The sequence below is a fragment of the Rhinolophus hipposideros genome (assembly GCF_964194185.1).
Source record: "Rhinolophus hipposideros genome assembly, chromosome: 2".
NCBI classification, from domain to species: Eukaryota; Metazoa; Chordata; class Mammalia; order Chiroptera; family Rhinolophidae; genus Rhinolophus; species Rhinolophus hipposideros.
The window spans coordinates 100516519-100537573 of NC_138048.1; the positions used below are offsets into that span (position 1 = coordinate 100516519).

Genomic DNA, 21055 nt, shown 5'->3' on the forward strand with positions numbered 1-21055 from the left:
TTTTTCCCATAACAAATCATATCAAGTTGACAAACATCCTCCTATAAATTCTGGAGAGAGAGAGAGAGAGAGAGAGAGAGAGAGAGAGAGAGAGAGAGAGACAGAGATCCTGAAGTTATTAGTGAGCAAGTCTGAGAAATGGAAATTGATTGCCCAACTTCCATTTTTAACTTAAATTGTGTAAAATGCTATTAATATCTTTTCTTCATTCCTTTGTTTCTTCCTTACTTTCAGGGGGCTTTAATAGGTTCACTTAAGGGTTTTAACCCCTGTCTCATTTTTCCCATAAGACCTTAAATTCCTCAACCAATCCCCACCCCCATGTCCCACCTCAGGTTTTCAGGATCATGACTCTGGATGTTAAAGAGTGAGGCTGCTTCATGCTGAATGCAAATTTCCTAAAATTCCCACCTCTCACTCTGGCAATTGAAATTGGGCATTTCAATACTGCAAGTGACTCTCCACACCCTGAAGTCATCGTCTTCACTCAGTTCCTTCATCTTTCTATCCCAGTTAGTGGTGTGCTGAGACACCTTTGTACTTGCTCATCAGAGCTGACTGTTAAATTTTCAAGAACTTTGCAAGCTGGTTGTTCAATAGTCATTATTAAAAATTAAGTTATATAAACTTACCATTAAATAAATTTTATAAAAACAAAGACAAGGACTCCTCAGAACTTATCACTTCTTAATTATTCTACTGCATTTTACTATTATTTATGCTCCGGAGGTTTCTTGTGCCTTTGGTGTCTATAGGGTCAAAATGCTCTATAACCATGTCCTTCTGTGCATCTTTGCTCAACTCTGTCTTCAATGACTTCTCTTGGTAGCTTGACATTGGTGATGGTGGCAACATTCACACCACTGAAACTGGACAACGCCACATATCAGGGTTTGCTTTATTGTTTTGTTGAGTGTGATGCAGAAAATGTTACCCATGCAGATTAAACTTAAAAGTGCATGTCTACAGCTCTTACATTGTAAATAGTCCCCCAAATCGAGAAAATATTACTCCAGTACTTAAAAACTATTATTTGATTCAGCAAAGAATTTGTTTGCATCATTGACCAGCAAGTGACATTCCCACATACATCTTTCTTGTTTAACTTTCTTCTTACTCCTCATGTAAATGAAAATAACCAACATTCAAGCCAGACTACACTCACTCATGAGTTGCACCCTAGGTTGGCTTTGGATAAAAGAGTTTGGTTAAAATCAACTAAAGAGTTCTTTGAGAATGAATTCTGTACATGGAGTTTATAATGAAGATTATCATATATTTTATTATCATTTGTAAATTGTGTGCTACACATCCTTTACATTAGTAAAATTTATAATAAACATATACATATATATTCTTGGTTTTTTTAAAAATTTTTTGGAGAACTGGTAGTTAAACTTTTACCAGCACACCACTGATCAGAGGTGACAAACAGCTAGGCCCAGGCTTGATGGGGACTATGGACATAGTTTGTTTGACCCACACAGTGTTACTGAAAGCAACAAACAAACCCAAAAGAGGAACAGTGTGCCAACATTTGCAAGTTTTAAGATTTCTCATAAAAACCTGGAATTCATAATTCTCTTGAAGGATTGGATCTGACCCCATTGTATTCTCTCATGGCACACTTAGCCAAAGCCGAGCTGCTATGGACCCTTCAAGGAGAGTGGCCACTCTCAGTTTGCCACCATCTCCACGACTCCCTGTTGTCCACTGCCTGGCTCTGCAGCTGAGCACCAAATGCCATTCTTCCCTGTGTACATACAGTGGAAAGTTTTCTCTGTTCCTTATTTATCCTCTGTCAGTGCAACCTGAACCACATTTTCAGTCCAAAATCTGGCAACCTCAAGCTTGATTTATAATTAAACTAACGTTCCTCTTCTATTGACTTAAGTCCCATTGACTCACAGTTATTTCTTATAAGAATCACTCAAATTATATGTGACAGGGCTTCAACACTATTAAAAGCCACCAAAGGGAAGATAGGCACATTAAGATACTCGGAATTTCTAACATCATTTAATTTTATACTTTACTCGTGAAAATCCAGTAAGATTCAATTTTTTACATTTTCAGTAACTAATGACAGTAAATATATTTATTATTAATCTTTTCACTTATGTCCTTCTTGCCTTTCCTTTCCTTCCCTTTTCTTTCCTTCTTTGTCTTTTTCTATCACTTAATCTTACCTCTCAAGGAGAATGTCAGTAATAAGGTCATTACATTTTTCTATTAAAATTCATACTTTGGTCTTAGTTGTGGCCTATTTAAAACACAGACTTTATGGACTCATGCCAATTAGCCTGAATGGCCAAATCCCTCACCAATTAACCACATGTAGACATATCAGGTTATTTCAGTTAACCCATGTTAAGGTTAAGAGAAAAATATGATGAATGTCATCTAAAGTCATCCACCCCAAGCCATCCTCTTATTTCATAAGAAAGCTATTTCATAATGGGATCATGAATGCAATAGTGTTTCAATTTGTTTGCAATCTGAGTTTAGACATCTGTACCATAATTACCATCGATTCTTTATATTCCACTTTAATAGTATGTTGGGTCTCTGTGGAGGACAATTTTCTTTGTGCAATGATGAATCAATTTAACTTTTTAAAAAATGTTGCTTTAGTTCCTTGTATCAACACACATAACACCATTTTGTGTTAACCATGTCATACCAAGTGTCTTAACTTTCCAGTCTGAAACGTCCCAATGGACTGAGCCCTAAAAGTTCTTTTGTTAATTATCTATTAATAGTATGAGCATTTAACCCATAGGAATAATGTTACTGTGTTTCCCCGAAAATAAGACCTAGCCAGACCATCAGCTCTAATCCGTCTTTTGGAGCAAAAATTAATATAAGACCAGGTCTTATTTTAATACAATATAAGACCAGGTCATATAATATAATATGATTAATATAATATAATATAATATAATATAATATAACATAATAATGTAATATAATATACCGGATATAATATAATATAATATATAACATAATACCAGGTCTTATATTAATTTTTGCTCTGAAAGACATATTAGAGCTGATGGTCTGGCTAGGTCTTATTTTCAGGGAAACACGGTATGAGTGATTATTAGATTCCCAGGCTAGCCCCTAAACATCATTCATATGGTATTAATCTAAGTTCTGATTTCTGGAGCAGGAGAAGGAAGACGAGAGGGATGAAGAAAATGAGAGAAGTAGGGAAAATTATGTAGCTGAGCTAGAAGGAGGCAAATAAAGAGAAGAAAACACAAGAGAAGGGCTAGAAGAGGAAAATGTCTCTTGATTCTAAGCAAAATTTTAAGGTATACACAATTATTGTTGTGTCCCCCAATTGCGCTTCTATTTTTCCCTCCTCGAGACCCCAGTGCCCTCATTTGGTCCTAAATTTCCACACTATTCAGGCCTGTTCTGTCTCCAAGCTTCTACCCTTCCGTCTCTCCCCCCAAACACATTCACAAAACTCTCCTTTCTCAACACATCTGTTCTTAGCAAGGTATTTGGAAAATATCAGTCTAAGAGAACCTAATTATCTTGTGAGACTCAGTCCTGAAACCTCTGAAATCTATCAATTCTCCCTTTGATGAATCAGTGTGCTGTATTTCATGTGCTGTGACAACATGGCACAGAAAATAATGCAGGCATCTTTTGAAGGAAGATACCTTTCTTGGGGGTGTCATCCGCTATGCCAGTCCCCACTAAGCAGCCCCTGGTGTACGCTGCTTTCTCCATTTCTAGTCTAACATTACTACACAGACCCATCCATAGCAGCGAGGACTGAGCCTCTCCCTGGCCCTCAAGACATGTTTCTGGACTGAACCAAGTTGGTTTTTGGTTTCTTTTTATTTTGTTTTTTAAACAGCTCCCATGGTTGGGCACGGAGAGGAGTAGAGTAGGTTGGGTATTTCTATGTGTGGCTCTGCCGTGATGGGGGAGGGGCTGCGGGAGAGGCAAAGCTGTGGGGAGAGATACTCGTGGCCTTATCTTCACATTCCTCCTTCAACTTATCCACAGGTGGCCAAAGTTCCTGGTGGTTGGACACAGTTACAATGTTAGTAAATGAACGTGACAACATAGCTTTTGTTGCTTAGAATTGGGAAGGTGTTCAAGTAAGGAAAGTAGGGAAAGTTGTTGGCCATGCCGGCAACGTTTTCAATGCTAAATGATTTTAGGGATGACTCCCTGTTGAAAAGGGCCATGTCCAAGAATGAGACAGACGTACAAGTTTGCCAGCCTGTGTGGGATGCCAAGGGCTTGTCTCTGGGCTCCGCCTCCCCAGCGCCGTGGACGAGTAAGCTCTGCTCTGGGGAGGCGTGCTTGGCCTCCGTGTTGATGCGAAGTCTCTTCAGACCCCAAATGGCCAGGTACTCCGTGGGGAGAGTGTTCGTACCGCACAGAGAAAGCTTCAGGTCCTGGACCAGCGTGAAGTTCAGCAGAAAGCCCAGTGCAGACGTGTCTCTGAACCAGATGGTTACGTGGCCACGGTAGCTGGTTCGCTCTATTGCAAAGGGCAGGATGGTTTTACAGCTGCACATTAGGTTGGCCAGACTGTAATCACAGTCCCGGATGTCTGCAGAGCAGCTGCAGTTCCGAATGGTGTTTTCCTCTGTGAAAATTAGCGTGCTGTTCTTCTGACCTCTTGTGAAGCAGTGGGATGCAAAGATGCCCAGCAGGCTGATCAGAAGGAAGCTATGCCCAGAAGGTGGTGTCATTCTTGTCCCAGCATGCGCCAGCGTGCTCGTGTTCCCCTTCCGTGAGCCAATTCATTGGAACTCACCTGAAAGAAAATATGCAGCTTTGTCACCACAGCCTCTCATTAGAAATGTGCAGCTTGTGGAAAAGGCGCCCCCTGAATAACCCGTCGTAAACTTTTCTGTCTTGCAGTTCTACCACAGGCGGGCAATGCTAGGAGCCAAGGGTAGGGGGCGCTCTTTTCTCTGTGTCCTGGGAGAGGTGGCAGCCAACCCCGTGACCTCTGCTCTTCTGGGCCATAAAAGTCCCTGGGATGTCTGCTGACAGTGAGACTAACAAACCAAAGAGAGATCAGGAAAGGACCCCGGAGAGGAGACCCAGCTCATCCTTTCTGTGGGTAGGGATTTGGGGTGACGTGAGTGTGCACATTCTCCAAACATCCAGTTATGGGGACTGAGTACCTCTCAGCCCCTATAAACATGCACATTCCCTCCTGCCCCTCCGTATCTGATTTCCTGGAATACCACAGACAAAACAATTCCTTATTGGATTCAGCTGCCCAAGACCTTCCTGTTAAACAACATAACATGAATACCAGTGAAGCAGTTAGTTAATGGTAAACTTTAATGTCTAACTAGACAAACATGCCCCCCCCCATCTTGTTAATCTGTCTATAGGTCCATTCATACTTTTCCTGGCCTCCTAGAAATACAATGATTAGAGTGAGTTTTAACTGTGTCACTAGAAATGAAAAGACTAGTCACACGCCAGTTAATCACAACAATCTTGATTAATGTATTTATGTACTCCTTTTCCAGGACAAATTTTATCAAATAATTTACTGTAGGGCTCCCAAACCAGGCACGGCTGAAAGACCTCAATAAGGTGGGCATGCATGCGTAGTTTAAAGAGCAACACCAATGTCCAATTTGGGAGGAAAACGCTCTACTGTTCCTGGCATACATTAGGGGTGCAGTCTCCTCTTAGGATGGAATTGGAATAAGATACATATTATGAAACAGGGCGCCAGATTTTAGTTTCACAAAAATAATTAAATTTCCCCTGAGTTAGATAATGACTAAAGAGAGAGAGAGAGACCAAATAATACAATTCAGTTCATCTGTGTTTATGGAGCCCGATGGGTATGGTGAGAAACTTGGAATGAAACTCCTGTTTAGGACAGTCCAGAGCTGAGGTCTGAGACCCTGAAGGAAGGGCTGGGAAGGGATATGTGGAGGCGTCAGTCTTGGGAATTAAAAAGAGGATACTAATAGCAGGAAAGAGGCTAGGCAGACATATAACATTTAGGGAGCGAGATGAGGCGACAGGTAGTAAGGCCAGGCAAGGAGAAATCCAAAGGGGACCATGCTGCAATGCCAGATCAGGTGCACAGATAGGCCATCAGCAGCAGGCAGTGGGAGAGCAGAAAATTAAACATAAGCTCAGCCAAGTAAACTTGAAGGGAAGGTGCACTGCATTGGAACGTCATTCATTCATTCATCGAATGCTTATTGGAAGTTTACTAGGTGGCAGGCCCTTTGCTGGCCCTGGGGATACAGCCCAGAATAAGACTAAGAGCTTCTAGAGCTTATGTTCTAATGGGCTTGATTCTGCTTGCAGAGCCCAAGGTGGGCCAGGCCTGCATGTGAGGAACAAAGCCTGCAATAGTGGGGACGGGGAGGGAGGCAAAGGCAGGAGTCAAGTGGGCTCCGCATGGGCCATGTACCAAACACCAAGCAGAAGAAATGAAGAGGAACAAGAGCCAGGCCCTGTTCTCTATGGGCTTACGCGCAAAAGAAGACAAATAAGGCTGAACTGAGAAAGGCTCTACCAAACGTGCATATGGCTATAGGAACACAGCAGAGGGGGAGATCAAAGTCCATTTTTGGAACCAAATAAGGCGCCTCATAGTGTTTTGTATTTATTTTACAGTTGGCACAGGGTTCTCTTAAAGGAGTTGTTCATTGGTTCATTTTGTAAAAATTCATAGAACCAGAATTCTCCCTCAATGAGAAGCTTAACAGTTTTAACAGCGTTAGAATGTGGTGGTGACTAGCCCATTTAGTAAGGAACAATGAATAATTTATTAATTACAAGATAATTTTAGATGATCCGCTGTCCCAGATTCCACTGGAGGTTTCTAGGACTTCATGTCCCGGTAACGCTATCATCCCACTACCACCCCAGAACTATTGCTGCTGTCAGTCCCACGGGCCTGCTGGGTCCCAGCCCTATGGGGGAGGGGAGGCAAGAAGATCTGCAGGCCAGACTGGCACCTGGTGAGAACAGTGTCCATTGCATTCAGACACAGAAACCTGCATGCATGCAAAAAGCAGGTAGAAAAAGGAAACGACATTGATTTGCAGGAAGGAGTGGGGCTGGAAGTCCCCAAAGGGATTTGTGAGCAAATTCCCAACAGCCAAGGCCCTGGCTGGACCTCAGCGTAGCCTCTGCCTTCTGGACACCAGGGAGCCCGCAGGGCGGGCCAGGAGGCCAGATGCAGGAACCTCATGAAGGTGTACAGAGGGGGACAGATATCCTTGGGAACCAGTTTATGGGGTGACCGTAGACATGCCCATTGGACATTTTTCTCCTTCAATATTACCACAAACTTCTTTTTGTAGGTTTATTGAGCATGGGTTGTGACACCATAGTTTCACTATGTGTTTATCCACGAGGGGGCAGATTCCATCATGGCATAAGCAGAACGGGCAGAAATACATTATGCTGCCTCTGCCCCTTGCTATGTCCTTGCCTGAGTGTGAAGAAGGGGCTTATTTAGGGTGTAGGAGAAAAGTCTCAATGATGGAGCACACCACAAGCTAGCACACTGAGAAAATGACATGTCAGAGTGAGCCAGAGGGTTCCAGCTCGACAAGACCCATCAATTCCCCTCTCCCACTGCCTGACTACCTCTCTTGGAGTTTTCAAATTCTGGATACTCCATGTTACATAGGTAATTTTCCTTTTCTTTTTCTCACTCAAGAGATAGTCCCTTACTCAGATATTATCTCTCCATAAAGCTTATCATGACATCTTCTACTCCCAGGTAAAGTTAGGTGCAGACTTAACACCCCCTACAAATTGTTATTGTTGTGATTATTGGTTCAAGTGTCTCTTCCACTGGGGTATAACCCCTTTAGGGAGCTCTAACTGGCTTTCTATTCTCAATTTCCAGCACAGTGCCTTGCACACAGCAAGGACTCAACAAATGTTTATTGACTGAATGAAAAAAAAAATAAAACCATAGTTTATCAAATGTCAGTGTAATAAGACTCTTTTAACTGCTTGTTATGGAAATCCAATTCAGGCTGTCTTAAGTTAAAAAAAAAAAAACTTCGGTCACATAATTTTTGAAAAACATGGAAGGATGTCAGGTATGGCTTGATCCAGGTGCTCCAAAATAGGTTGTTAGGAATGTCCATTTCTTGTCTCTGTTTTCCTCTGTGTTGGCTTCATTCTCAAATCACCCTTTCTGGAGACCAAATGGTCATCAGTAGATCGGGTTTCCCTTCTACAAGCTAAGTAACCCCCAGAGAAAAATGTCTGGTTCCCTGTAGTACTGGACAAATATTCACTGGGCTCAGTCACATGCTCAGCCCTGGAGCCAATGAGTAGCATCAGCTACACTGGAAACAATGGGTTGGTTCTAGTAAAGGAAATCAGAGAGCTTTACCAGAAAAAGGCAAGGTAGGTAGTCATAATGACGGCAGCCTATTAGACCCATGGGGGAGCCAGGCCTTCTTACTGCTGTCAGGGTTAGCAAACATTGCGCACCCTCTTGATAAAATACACTCCTGGAGTGTGAGTATATGCCTTCCTTTGTGGGACACACCCAAGATTCCAAATGGCCTATTTCACTGGAATTCTCATTTTCACCTCTGCCAAATCTACAAGGATTTTTGCAGGAACACACTTTGGGGGTTGCATTTGAGAGAGACAGCCTGGCCTCACTCCCTAAGTCCTGGCTTCAAAGTGGGATTTTGGGATGCTCAGACACTGGTTTTTCTTGTGCCTTTCTTTCCAGTGCTGTAGCTCAAATTGATAGGTCAGATCATCTACTTCCTGACAGCATCTCATCAGCTTCTGGGCTTCTCTAATTTCCACAGTTTTCTCACTTGAGCCTTTTCCTTAACTGCCATTCTCCTTTTAAAATAAAAATCACTTCTAATTTCAAGTTAAACTCATTTCTGAATTCAAATTTCAAATTGCTTTCGATTTTTAATTGCTGTAAGGATTTGGAGAATGTCACTATATTGTTCCACAACTAAAATCTTGTCTTTTGTGTTAAGACTGTGGAGTTCAACATATCATTATTCATGACATTTCAAATCTGTTTGGGGCACATGGTCCAAATGCTGTGCTCCCACTGACACAGTATCTCCTTACTAATAATATCTTCTTATGAACAGAACTAGTTCAGTTTGAAACATTCCTTTTGGAGCCAAGTGTAAACATTATGTAAATGTTGGGTGTAATCCTAGATTGAGAGGAATCTGTGTGGAATTTGTTTTGAAGTAACTGATGTCTGTATCTGCTTAATGCAAACGCCTTTGCTTCCAGGCAGCTGGTTGCTAGTTTTAATTGCTATCAAGGTTTCTTCAGCTGCAATACAAAAATAATATTTGCACATATTCTGAATAGTAGCTCAGGCTTTTAAACATGTTCGGGGATTTAAAGGCTCAAAGATTGAATAATCATGCACAGTTTTCCGCGTCTTGCCTGAAAACTTTAGGTGGATCGAACCCCCCCTCCCCACCCCCGAGCTTTGGCCATGGTTGCAGAAAGCCATTCATTGTGTCTTACAACCTAGATATGTCAGAAACTTCTAGTGCCTGCCGGTACCCATGTTCTCCTCTCTTCCCTTGGCACCATGCAGGACTTCATTTCCCAGCTTCTTACAGGGAGGTGGTACCATGTGGCTGAGTTCCAGCCAATGAAATGGGCAGGAAATCCTCTGGAGAACCCAAGGGCCTGAGACAAAAACTTAAGTCCCTAAATGACTGTGAGGAACAGAGCATACCCCTCCCCATTCTTACTCCCCCCCCCACACACACACCTTAAATGGTGTTAGACAGTAACATAAGGGAGGCATTGAACTTGACTCTCCTAAGCCACTGGTATTTTCAAGTTTGTCATAGCAGTTACCTGACCTGACTGATACAGCAGGTGTTAATGTTCTTTGGCAATGTATGATTTTTGACATCCTCTTTTTTCAACAGAAAGTGAGAAACAAACATTTTCAGAGAACACTTGTATGGTGCCAGGAAATGGCCTTAAGCAGTGGGAAATTAAAAAGGAAGTAGACATCTCTGCCCTCAAGGAACGTGATATTTGCCCAAAAAGCTTACCCTGTACTCTGAGGGCAAACAACTGAGCAACTAATTATACGACGATGTGATTGGTGAATACTTATTAAAGATACAGATCAGGCATTGGGCAGGAAGAAACAGGGACGACTCCCACAAGGGGTGCTGTTTGGGTTAGGCAGAGAAGGGGTTGTGGTGAGGACAGCGGGGGCGCTGCAGACAGAGGGTCACTTGACCAAAACCTCAGGGAGACTAGAATACTTGGTGTGTCTCGGGGGCCCATGAGGCTGGGAACGTAGGCAAGGCAGGGTCACAGGGGACCTTGCTGACCAAGCAAAGCGTTTGATCTCCGAACTCTTCTGCACTTCATCCATAAGTGCAGAGGGTTTAAAAAAACCCTCCCCATAGATGTGATTTTTTATCTGTAAAGGTATTATAAATATGAAGCATACATATTATTGACATTGTAAACGCAACACAAACAGTAGAATGTTTAAAATTGGAGGTGTAAAGTAAATATGAAAACTTGAGTAATTTCAGCTCTACCCCATTGGCTTGCCTTGTGAACTCCCTTTGATGTAAACACCCTCTCTGGAGGCTCCTGAAAGAGGCAAAAAAGAAGTGCTGAAGCAGGGGAGACTTCATTAGATTTGTACTTCAGCGAGGTCATTTAGAGATTGAAGTGGGGAAGTAGAGATGAGAGGACAATGAGTTCTGAGAGAACATCTTCTTTTGTATTTTTGTTGTTGTTGAAAGTTTGCCTCTCTCTATTTGCTGACTCCTAACTCCAGGCTTTCCAGATAAATCTATTTCCATATGTGAAATCCTTGAGGGGGTGGAGAGGACTAAGAGAGTAGGATTTAGGAAATAGGGATGAGGACACGGCATGTGGCCTAGACACCTGCCTGAATCCCTCAGAAGGAATGGGTGAGGTAGGAGGCAGGAGACGCCAAATGAGCAGCCCTGGGAAGCATTCATTGTTTCATTCTTAGCATCCCAACATGCTTGGGACTCCACTCCGGGAGACATCCACTCTGCCCCTGACAGCCACGAGAAAGGCAGAGTTCATTTTCTCAGAGTGAAGAGCTTTTTGGTGGTGTCGTGACCCTGGCGACAAGACCTGCTGCTAATGAGACAAGCTATGGTCAAGATACTGAAGTCAGTACAGTGTCTTTCCCATCCCCAGGCTCCCCTTGCTGTGCTTTCATCTTAGTTCTTTCATCTTCCCCTCATCTATTCTTTCCGGACACCTGGTGCTAAAAGCCCACTTTTGTATAGGGTCTAATACCACTTGGTGAAGCCTTAAAACAAATGTAAATAAACACATCCTTGCTCAATGGTATTTACACTTATTTAAACTTTATCCCTAATGTATCCCTTGTTAGAGGGGCACAGAGAATTAAATAGGAGGCATGGAAGAAGTGTGGGGTGGAGACATCTCTGTAGGACCTCAAAAGTGACTGATCGCCTCTTCTCAGACCGGGTTCCCACTGGTCTGTGGCTTCCCATCCAGGCTAAGAAGGAAACGTTGGTTCCTCTATGTTATGTGGATGAGATGCTCACGGAGACACTATGAATGAAAGTTGTTGGTACAGAACCTTGAGAAACTCTTTGAGAAAACGAATTTTTAGCATTTTTCTTTTCTTTGGCTCTGACCCACAAATGCACTACAGGAGGTAGGTGAGAGATAAACACTGTGTAAGATGATATTTAAAAGAGGAATGATACCCTTGTCGTTTAATATTTCAAAGCTTATAATGTGGAGAGTTAAGTTAGCATGGGTCTCTCCTTCGTGTTTTCTTACTGGGATAAGTGTTGTCTTTTCTTTTTTCTCTACATTCCACAACAGCACACATCCCCCATCCCTGGTACAGCCGCTGAATTTTCACAGGCCCTTACAAGCGTCTGATTCTGACGTCACCGCTTTGTGCCCTCTCTGCTGGTGGAGATCACTTTCCTTTCATCGAGGGTCAGTCACACAGCTCACTGTGAGAAGCAGGAAGCGGAGTTCACTGTGATTCTGACATGATCGGTATCGCGTTTGATCTCCACCGTGGGATCTAAGCTATTGCTCCCATCTGACATATTTTCTCACCTGGAAAAAAAGGAAGAAAAGTCCACGTCTCCGGGCCAAATTAGCCTCAAGCATGCCATTCGGGTCTTAAGGGACACAATTTAAAGTATTTTGGTGATGGTTCGAGTTTGACTCCGGTATATACATTGCTGAGCCAGTCAGAGAGCCTTTCTGTGTTATTTCTGTCCGTGGGGCGTGGGGGTAATGACACCTACCATGCAAGATTACAATAAGAGTAAAGCAGGTAACATATACAGTCTACTCATAACTACAATTACTGTTACTCATAAGTAAATATACATATAGTATGATGGTACTACTCATAAACAATGATATTTTGTTATGTCAGAATTATAGTGATAATAGTAATATACAGGGATATACAGCCAAATAGGAATATACAGCCAAAAAAATGTATACAAGTGGACCCTTTGGTCAGTGTTGCTCAAGCAGTGGTTTGCCATAATCAGAAGAGTCTCCGCTGGACGTCTCAGGTAGTTGGAGTGTGGGCTCTTGACAGCAGGGTTGCCGGTTCAATTCCCACATAAGATGGTGGGCTGCGACCCTGCAACTAAGACTGAGGGCAGCGGCTGGGCTTGGAGCTGGGCTGTGCCCTCCACAGCTAGATTGGGGGATGGCGACTTGACTTGGAGCTGATGGGCCCTGGAGAGACACACTGTTCCCCAATATTCCCCAAGAAAAAAATTTTAAAAACTGTAGTGGCTAAAAAAAAAAAAAATTGTAGTGGCTTGCAATAAGAACAATTTATTATTTAAAAAAAATACACAAAAAGAAGCGTCTGGACGCTGACGGGAACCACTTTGAGCACCTCTTGTAATTGCAGAAGTCAAACGTGACTTGTATTCATCTTTCGTTATCGGTATATATTGAGTATTACAATTTTAATAGTTTTTTCCTTTCTTAAAATGTCTATACCCTTTTTGTTGGCACCTTCTGTATTAGTATGCTCTGTCAGGGCACCCCAAAGAAATCTAAATTAACTGGTTCATTTAATGCACAGCTAGCATTGAAAATATGAATGGTGAACAGGCTTACATAAAACCAAAGGCCTCTCTGCATCATTTTTCCTGTAACAAACAAATCTGATTTGTAAATGTTCTCTTGTAAATTTTGGAGAATGGGAGGCCTTAAAATTACTAGTGAGCAAGTCTTGGAGGTGGAAACAATTGTCCAATTCCCATTTTTACTAATTTAAATGTATATGAAATGTTGAAAGGCACAACAGGAGTACGGGATATGATTAAAACATCTTCTTTGGTCTCCTACTCTGCGTGTTGGGTATAGTGGTGGGCTGAATAATGGCCCCTAAAAATGCCTACACCCTAATTCCTAGGACCTATGAATGTTAAACCTTACAGCGCAAGAGGGACTTTACAGGTATGATTAAGTTAAAGATCTTGAGATGGGGAGATTACCCTGGATTATTGGCGTGTGCCAATGTGATCACAAGGTCCTAAGAGGGACACAGGAAAGAAGAAAAAGGCAATGTGACAACAGAATCAGAGATGGGAAGGATGTGGCCATGAGCCAAGGAATGGGAGCAGCCACTGGAAGCTGGAAGAGGCAAGAACAGATTCTCCCCTGGAGAACCAGAAGGAACCAGCCCTGCCAACACCTCATCTTTAGCCCAGTCAGACTGATTTTGGACTTCTGAGCTCCAGAAATGTAAGAGAATAAATGTGTGTTGTTTTAAGCCCCTTGGTTTATGTAAATGAGTTACAGTAGTAATAGGAAGTGAATACAGAGATTATGAGGAAACTAAACCACCTACCTGAAACCACCTTTTGGACCAATCACACTAGCCTGTCTTTATCCACAGCCCCACGGTATTTGCGAATTGTTTCATGTGTCTTATTACTCTCATAGACTGGATCATAAGTTCTTGGGGTAACTGTCCTGAGCTCCTTTACTATTCTCCTGAAGTACCAAGCGCAAAGCTGTCACAGAGTGTCACCCGCTATTAGACTCAGCCCAGCCTCAACACATACATCTGGACACGTCTCCTGAGTTCAGGGAATGACTATATCCGGGTAGTTATCTGCATATGTGGAACTGTGGAAGAAAAAAGAAGGAAGGGTGAAGATGATGTGTGAGAGCCTGGGGCAGGGATGAGTGGAGGGATACGATGGCACTTGTCTCTTCTCAGCCCGGACTAATTAATGCCTTGGGCTGAGTCCAGTGGAGCAGCAGGCAGAGGCTGTGTGGACTGCCCTCAAGGAATCTGGCGGCCCCTGCCCAGGTGACAAAGTGTCACCCTGCTTGTGGGACACAGGCATTCTACCCACTTCTGCACTGAATGCAGCCCCGGTGCAGCACAGTGAGGCATGAGGGGCAGACATCACTGTCTGGCCCTTTCCGGACGACCGACTGGGGATGCATCTGGACTGTGCTCTCCCGGGAGTGAATCATTGGGGAGCCCCATGGCAGAGGCAAGGGACAGTCAACATCCCATGGTGGTCGAGGATAGGAGCAGGCGAAAGGACCAGTTTTGAGCACAGGTAAGACATTCCTGGGGATGCTAAGAAATAATTGGAGGAGACTCTATTGTGTAGACAGTGGTGGGAAGGAGACAGGACCTATATCAGGTGGTGGGAGCACAAACCGACAACATGCAAGCTAGTATATTAGGGTTAATTTAGCCTTATTTGTGCCCACTGGTTGGTGAAGCCAGGCTCTCTTCAAGTATCAACTGGTTTACTGCTTTGAGATTAATACTAGAAATGGAATAAGGTGCTCAGATGCATCTAGACTAAGATGATTAAGAACCAACTAAAAAGCAGACATTTTGTGTTTTGTAAGCATTGAGCTCAACTGGGTGTTGATTTCACCCACTGATTTGCTTATTGGGTGCTGGACCCCTTGCTGTTGGTGTGCTGTGTAAGTCAGGGTTCTAGTGTGACAAAGCCCTTGTCTTCTTGTCAACTGTGGTTTTCCCAGACCCTAGCTCAGTGCCTGACACCTAGAGGCGCTCCAGAAATCTCTACATTATCCGAACAAGTCTTCACGTTATCTAAGTCAAAGGTGCATACTATTGCATCTTTATCTTTATTTCCTCTTTTACCTGATCCCTCCTAGACGTGTGGAGTGTGTCATGTTATCAAATCAGCAAGCAAAACTCATCTTCTTCTGTTGGATTTTCAGCGTATGGCCTAAGCCATGACAGAGAAAGCATAATAAGATTTTTGTGTATGTGTGAGAGGGTGTGAACTTGGAGCTCAGTATTCTGTGTCTTGCCTGTGGGTCTCCCGGAAAGCCACTGAATGAATGGCATCTGGCAAAAGTCCCATGAGGCTTCTCCAACCTCCTGTGACTTAACCAACGAGCCGAGTCTAGGTTTGTGGTTGACTTGGAACTTTCCTGTAAATGTGATGGGGACATGGGTGAAACACACTGGTCTAGAATGGGGACCATGAGCCACAAGTCAGAGCCCATTAGTGTTTTTCCACCTCACTCCACCCATCCTCCCAGGGCCTAAGGGAAGTATGAGCAGATTTAGCGTATATTGATGTCACAAATATTTGTGAGCATCAGAAGCCACTGCCCAAATTGCTCTTGGTTGAGGGCTTTATAATAGCCCCTGCTGCAGACTTCCTCACAACCTAACATTTAAGTGTCCAGTTTTATAAAACTAACTTGGAGTGATGTGCTCAAGTTACTAGGCCACTATTATATGAGGGTGAGATTGGTTGCCAAGGAAAATGAGTCAGAGTAATCCCTTTGCTAGGAGATGGGAAACAAAAAAAAGCTGGCAGACCTTTAATATTTTAATTACTTGCTTCCAGAACAATAAAAAGGGATTCAGATCTTCCACTTACAAGTTGTACATTATTACACTCCCATAAAGTACCTTGAACTATTTCCTCAAGATGTGAGCCTTCAGCTTTTTCCTTTCATCTGTATTCAACTATTCCAATGATTAGATTTTAGAAAAGTAAAAATTAAATTTTCCTTTAGTGGTTTTAGTTACAAATATTAGAACCAAAGGTAATTTAAACCTTATTGCTTTCTTGAAAGATTTTTAAATGCCTCCTGAGAGGGACAACTAAAGGTAGTGTGAGATAGTGGAACAATAACCAAAAACAGGATATTAGATAAAATCTAAGGAAATCTGAATAAACTATGGACTTTAATTAATAATAATAATAATGTATTAATATTGGTTCATTAATTGTGATAAAGGTACCATATGAATATAAGATGTTATTAATTGGATATGCAGTATATGAGAAGTCTCTATGCTATCTACACAATTTTTCTGTATGTACTAAATCTAAAACTATTCTAAAAATAAGAGTTTATTTAAAAGAATGCCTCCTGATCTCATTGATGCCTCCTTGAAGATTATTTTTGTGACAACAGCAGAACTCCAGTGAATAATCTGGGCATCACAATTTGGGCTGAACTGAGTACCCATGAAATGGTGTGTACACATAACTTCAAATGAATTCCTTAGATCTCCCGGCCACAGAGAAGATTCTGGCTTCCTCAGTGACCTTGAAGACCAGGCATTTTGGAGATGCAAATGGGAAATAATCCTTTTATGGGAAATGGATCAAAACTGGAAAGGAGAGGCAGCAGGGAATATTATGGGAACAAGTCCCAAGGGGTGTGTGTGTGTGTGTGTGTGTGTGTGTGTGTGTGTTGTCTTCTGTTGTGTGTGTGACATCTCCCTCATACTGCTTATGTTGCCCCCTGTATCTGGGAATGTTTTCTGTGTCTCATCTTCTAAGAAACCACCTCCATCTCTTAAATGGTATTCAAAACCAACCTTCTTCACAAAACTTTAGCAAGCAAGGGGCACGGATGACAGTTCTTGCCTGCCTCAAACCTGTTTTTTTATAGGGCACATTAGTCCACCATAAAAGAAATTAAAAACAAGCTTTTGTACGTAAATCTGCAATCATACAGAGAACGCAGTGCTTATTTGTGTTGGATTTTTAAACCACTCCAATCAGGCTGTTATTCCCATCACTTCATTGGAGCCATTCTCATCAGGTTCCCAGTGACCCACAACCAGCAATGTGCCAAATCCAATGGCCAATTTTCTGGTCTCATTTCACTTGAGTTCTCACCAGCATTTGACATGGTTGCCCATTCCCTCCTCCCTGAGCAAAGGACTTTCTGTTCTTCCGCAACACCACATTCTCCTAGTTTTCTTGCTACCTCAATGAGTGCTTCTCTCAGTTTCTTTGGCTGGGTCTCCTTTGCTCCTCGTTCATTGTTGCATGTTCCTGGCTCAGTGCCTGGCTCTCTTCTCTATGTACATCCACTCCCTTGGTGATTGCATGCTAACCCGTGGATTTAAATGTTACCTCTCTGCTGATGATTAACCAGCTCCCAAACTCTTCCCTGAGCTTCATGCTCTTATATCCAGCATTTCTCTTGAAAGCCCTACCTGAACGTCTAACAGATACCTTAAACTTAACTTGTCAAAATATACAACCCTTGATTCCCAAGAGAGTTCAGACTGCTAGGTAGAGAAGACATGTCATTGTGTCAACATTTTACCACATCAGAATGTACTGTCCCTCAGCCCTGTGTTCCCAAGGCTACATTAGATCAATATAGAAAATGCTCATGGATAAGGGGCAATGTATTTTTACAGAAGAAATGTGAGAGATACATGTGTGTTGAACATTGACTGAAAGTAGGATGTACAGGTATATCTCATGTTTTATTGCCCTTCGTTTTATTGTGCTTCACAGATGTTGCATATTTTTACAAATTGAAGGCAAGATTGTCCACCAGCAAAAAGATTACGACTTGCTTTATGCGGTGGTCTGGAATCAAACCTGCAATATCTCTGAGCTATCCAGACCACCACAATAAAATGAGTATTGCGAGTCGTAATCTTTTTGCTGGTGGAGAATATTGCCTTCAATCTGTAAAAAACACAACATCTGTGAAGCATAATAAAACGAGGCACAATAAAATGATGTATGCCTATATACGTATTTTTTATTAATAACATTTAATGAGTGCTTCTTTTGTGCCAGGTACAGTTCAAGGTACTTTACATGGTTTATGTTATTTAATCCTTCCAATAATCCTAAATGTAGATATTATGGTCCCATTGTCATATCAAAAAATGGCAACACAGAGAGGTTATGTAACTTGCTCTGGTCACAGAACCAGTAGTAAACAGCTAAGATTTGAACACAGACAGCCAAATATACTCTAGGGAATCATGGTGAAAATTACAGTCGTAGAGAAAATTCCTACCCCAGGGTCATGTTCCTACTCAAGTGACATTCCATGACAATTTATTGTCATGACTCTGGCCTTGAACCTAAAGAGTGTATAGATACCTCATGCCAGACGAATAGAAAACAAAAGGAATCCAGTGAGTTCTATTATACACACACATTTCAGAAACACTTTTTTTAAAAGGAAATGTTTACAAGTTAGATTTAAAAATAAGGACATTAGTTGAGTGCCACTTCTGCTAACATAGGCGTGGAGTATGGGGCAAAGAGTGACTCAACGGGAAGTCGTAACTGAAATATGTCGCCACTGCCCCTTTCTACTTGATCTAGGTCCTTTCGAGTGTGAATTAACCAATGACTGCACACCCCTCAAGGCTTTCCCTTGGTATATGCTCAGCTAATTAGATAACTGGGGTTCAAACCCCTAGCTTGACACAGATGCCCCCTTGATCACACAGCCACAGAGCTATATGAACTGACTGTTCTCCTCACTGACACAGAGACACAAGCCACTGGACACTGGAATTTTAAAAATTGGCGGTATACCAGCTTTGAACAATGAAAATATTGGTGTGGAAAAGAAAATCGGGCAATCCAAGTCAGCCATTGAAAAGCGTTCATTTCCATAAATACTTTATTGAACTCATTTTCAGAAAATGCCAAATTTCTGTCAAATAAATTTAAAGAGAAATATTTTTTCCTTTTAAACATATTGCATTATTTGATCTAAAAATAAAAGTGAAAACCTTCCCAAAGATCACTCTTTTCATTAAAAAAAAAAAAACACCAAAAAAAACCCCCTCAAACTAATAAGGGCTGATATTTTTGGCAGTTTTTTAGGACAGGGTTTTATAAATATTATGCAGAATTCTTTTGAAATATTTCCTTTCCTTAATATATACTAACATGCTTTTTGCTAAAATACTATTCAAAAACATGGTTATTAAACAATGAAATACATGCAGGACTGTGTAAGGACTATCGAATTTTGCTAAAACACCATTTTGCCTTTTATTAAAGTATCATTTTTTTTCACTTTTGAATAAAAGGACTCAATTTTTTAAAAAGTTAACTAACCAATTTAAATGTTAATGATAATCTAAACTTAGTTTCTTATCTACCTATGTGTTCTAATGAGTTGTGTATAAATAAGCAGTAAATATAATACCATTAGATGAAAACAGAGCAAAGAAACAATAGTCGCTGATGTTTTGATAGTTCCTAGTTTTGTTTGTGATCACAAGAAAGAAAAGAGATATGACACATATCGCTTTTATTTAATTGAATTTAGCGTGGAAGGCCAACAGGAAAAGGAAAATAAAGCCAGATTTTAAAAATAGAAACGAGAAGCCCATATTTTACTGAGATACCTGTTATATAATGTTAGCCTAAGTGAGCTTATCTATTTAGGGATTAGTGAGAAGGTCATTTCATTCTTGGCTTAATGTACTGAAAACATTTCCTTTAAAGGCAGAATCTCAGTAAATAGCAATTCATATGCCCGGAAGCCTAAGCTGTGTTCCGTGGTGAAGGCCACCCATAAGTGTACATTAGGTTCAAGAAATGCAAATACTATAAGGAGATGCCGCCCACAGTGTCTCTTCAAACCGTCGCAGACTCCTTCTGCCATGCAGCAGACATTCTGAGGTTATGAAAAACTGACAACGCTTTTCAAAAAAGAACAGAGAAGTTACTTACGTGTCAGAGTTCCACCGTGAGGCTCTGCTTCTCCACTCGGCAGACCTTGCCTGATCCTTCAATCTGGCTTGACAGCCGGTTGAATCTGCAGGGCAGGACGGAATGCGTGGTCTTGCACTTGCTGTTCTCTTCTGTTTTCAGAGGGCCAGCGGCCCTGGTCATTTCTATGGCAACCAGGAGGAAGCTGCCGGCCTACCGGTTTTATTAATTGCACAGTGGGAGAACCTGCCTTGGTGACTGCTGGCTACTCTTTTGGGATTCTAAAGCAGAAAGTTTCCAGAAGGAACTATGGAGACGGCTGCTGTATGCTGACCTTGAAGGGCTGACAGTAATGGAAGAAATTCTACTTCAGCAGGAAATTGAATGGATTAAGTGGAGAGCATGGAGACGCCTTGATGCTTTTACTTTCATGATTTGTTCCATTCTTCTTGGCCTGATGAATTGTTACTTATGGCAAATGCCTGAACTTGCGTAAAAATTATCTATTATGGTTGTTCCAAAGAGAAAATGAACTCATTTCAACTCCAAATCCTGCTCTTGCTCTCTTTTAGTTCATTTTTTAAAATGTTAAAAGCCACAAAGCAAATTAATATGTAGAAAATATTCTGTGTACACTAACTGGTGAGGACTTACTAAATACAGGAGAAATTAGATGGACGGTGGTGATGGAGGAAAGTCTCACTGATTCAGAACACTAGGAAACCAGAATAATTGATTTGTAATTAACTGGATGCAGATTATCCAATGTTTTAAAGAGGGCACCTTTTTTTTCGGGAAATTTATTCATTTATGGATTATTCATCTAGTAAACCCTTACCGTACTCATACACTGTGTCAGAAGATTTAAGGCACGAGAGAGATAAATGTCATGGTTTTTGTCTTCAAGGAAGTTATAATATGGGAGGAGTGATTATATAAATTGATTGTAGGAAATGTTTGAAGGGAGATACAAAGCCAATCCACGGGAGTTTCTGAGAAATTAGGGCTGCATTTTGGCAGGGAGATTGGAGAAGTTTTTGGAGAGAGATCCTTCAATCTGGACC

At 41.7% G+C, this 21055-nt stretch overlaps 1 protein-coding gene across 3 annotated transcripts; it reads right to left on the bottom strand.

The window, feature by feature from the left end:
* Positions 1–3868: 3868 nt before the first annotated feature.
* Positions 3869–20151, bottom strand: EPCIP (exosomal polycystin 1 interacting protein). 3 transcript variants are annotated; one of them, XR_013995190.1, is made up of 3 exons: positions 20013–20151; positions 11913–12108; positions 3869–4789 (listed from the first exon to the last, which is right to left on the bottom strand). XR_013995190.1 is itself a non-coding variant. In XM_081077473.1 (2 exons), the coding sequence occupies exon 2, from the start codon at positions 4722–4724 to the stop codon at positions 4065–4067; it is 660 nt and encodes a 219-aa protein (XP_080933599.1). In that variant the 5' UTR covers positions 4725–4789; positions 20013–20139; the 3' UTR covers positions 3875–4064. The 3 variants fall into 3 exon arrangements, 2 of the variants coding, with proteins under 2 accessions (XP_080933599.1, XP_080933600.1); XM_081077473.1 differs by lacking the exon at positions 11913–12108 and having other exon boundaries at positions 3875–4789; positions 20013–20139; XM_081077474.1 differs by lacking the exon at positions 20013–20151 and having other exon boundaries at positions 3875–4789; positions 11913–12045.
* Between the last annotated feature and the right edge of the window lie 904 nt (positions 20152–21055).

What these genes read in the sequence shown, in the direction of transcription:
- EPCIP (XM_081077473.1), bottom strand. Translation starts at nt 4,724, where the DNA reads ATGACACCACCTTCTGGGCATAGCTTCCTTCTGATCAGCCTGCTGGGC.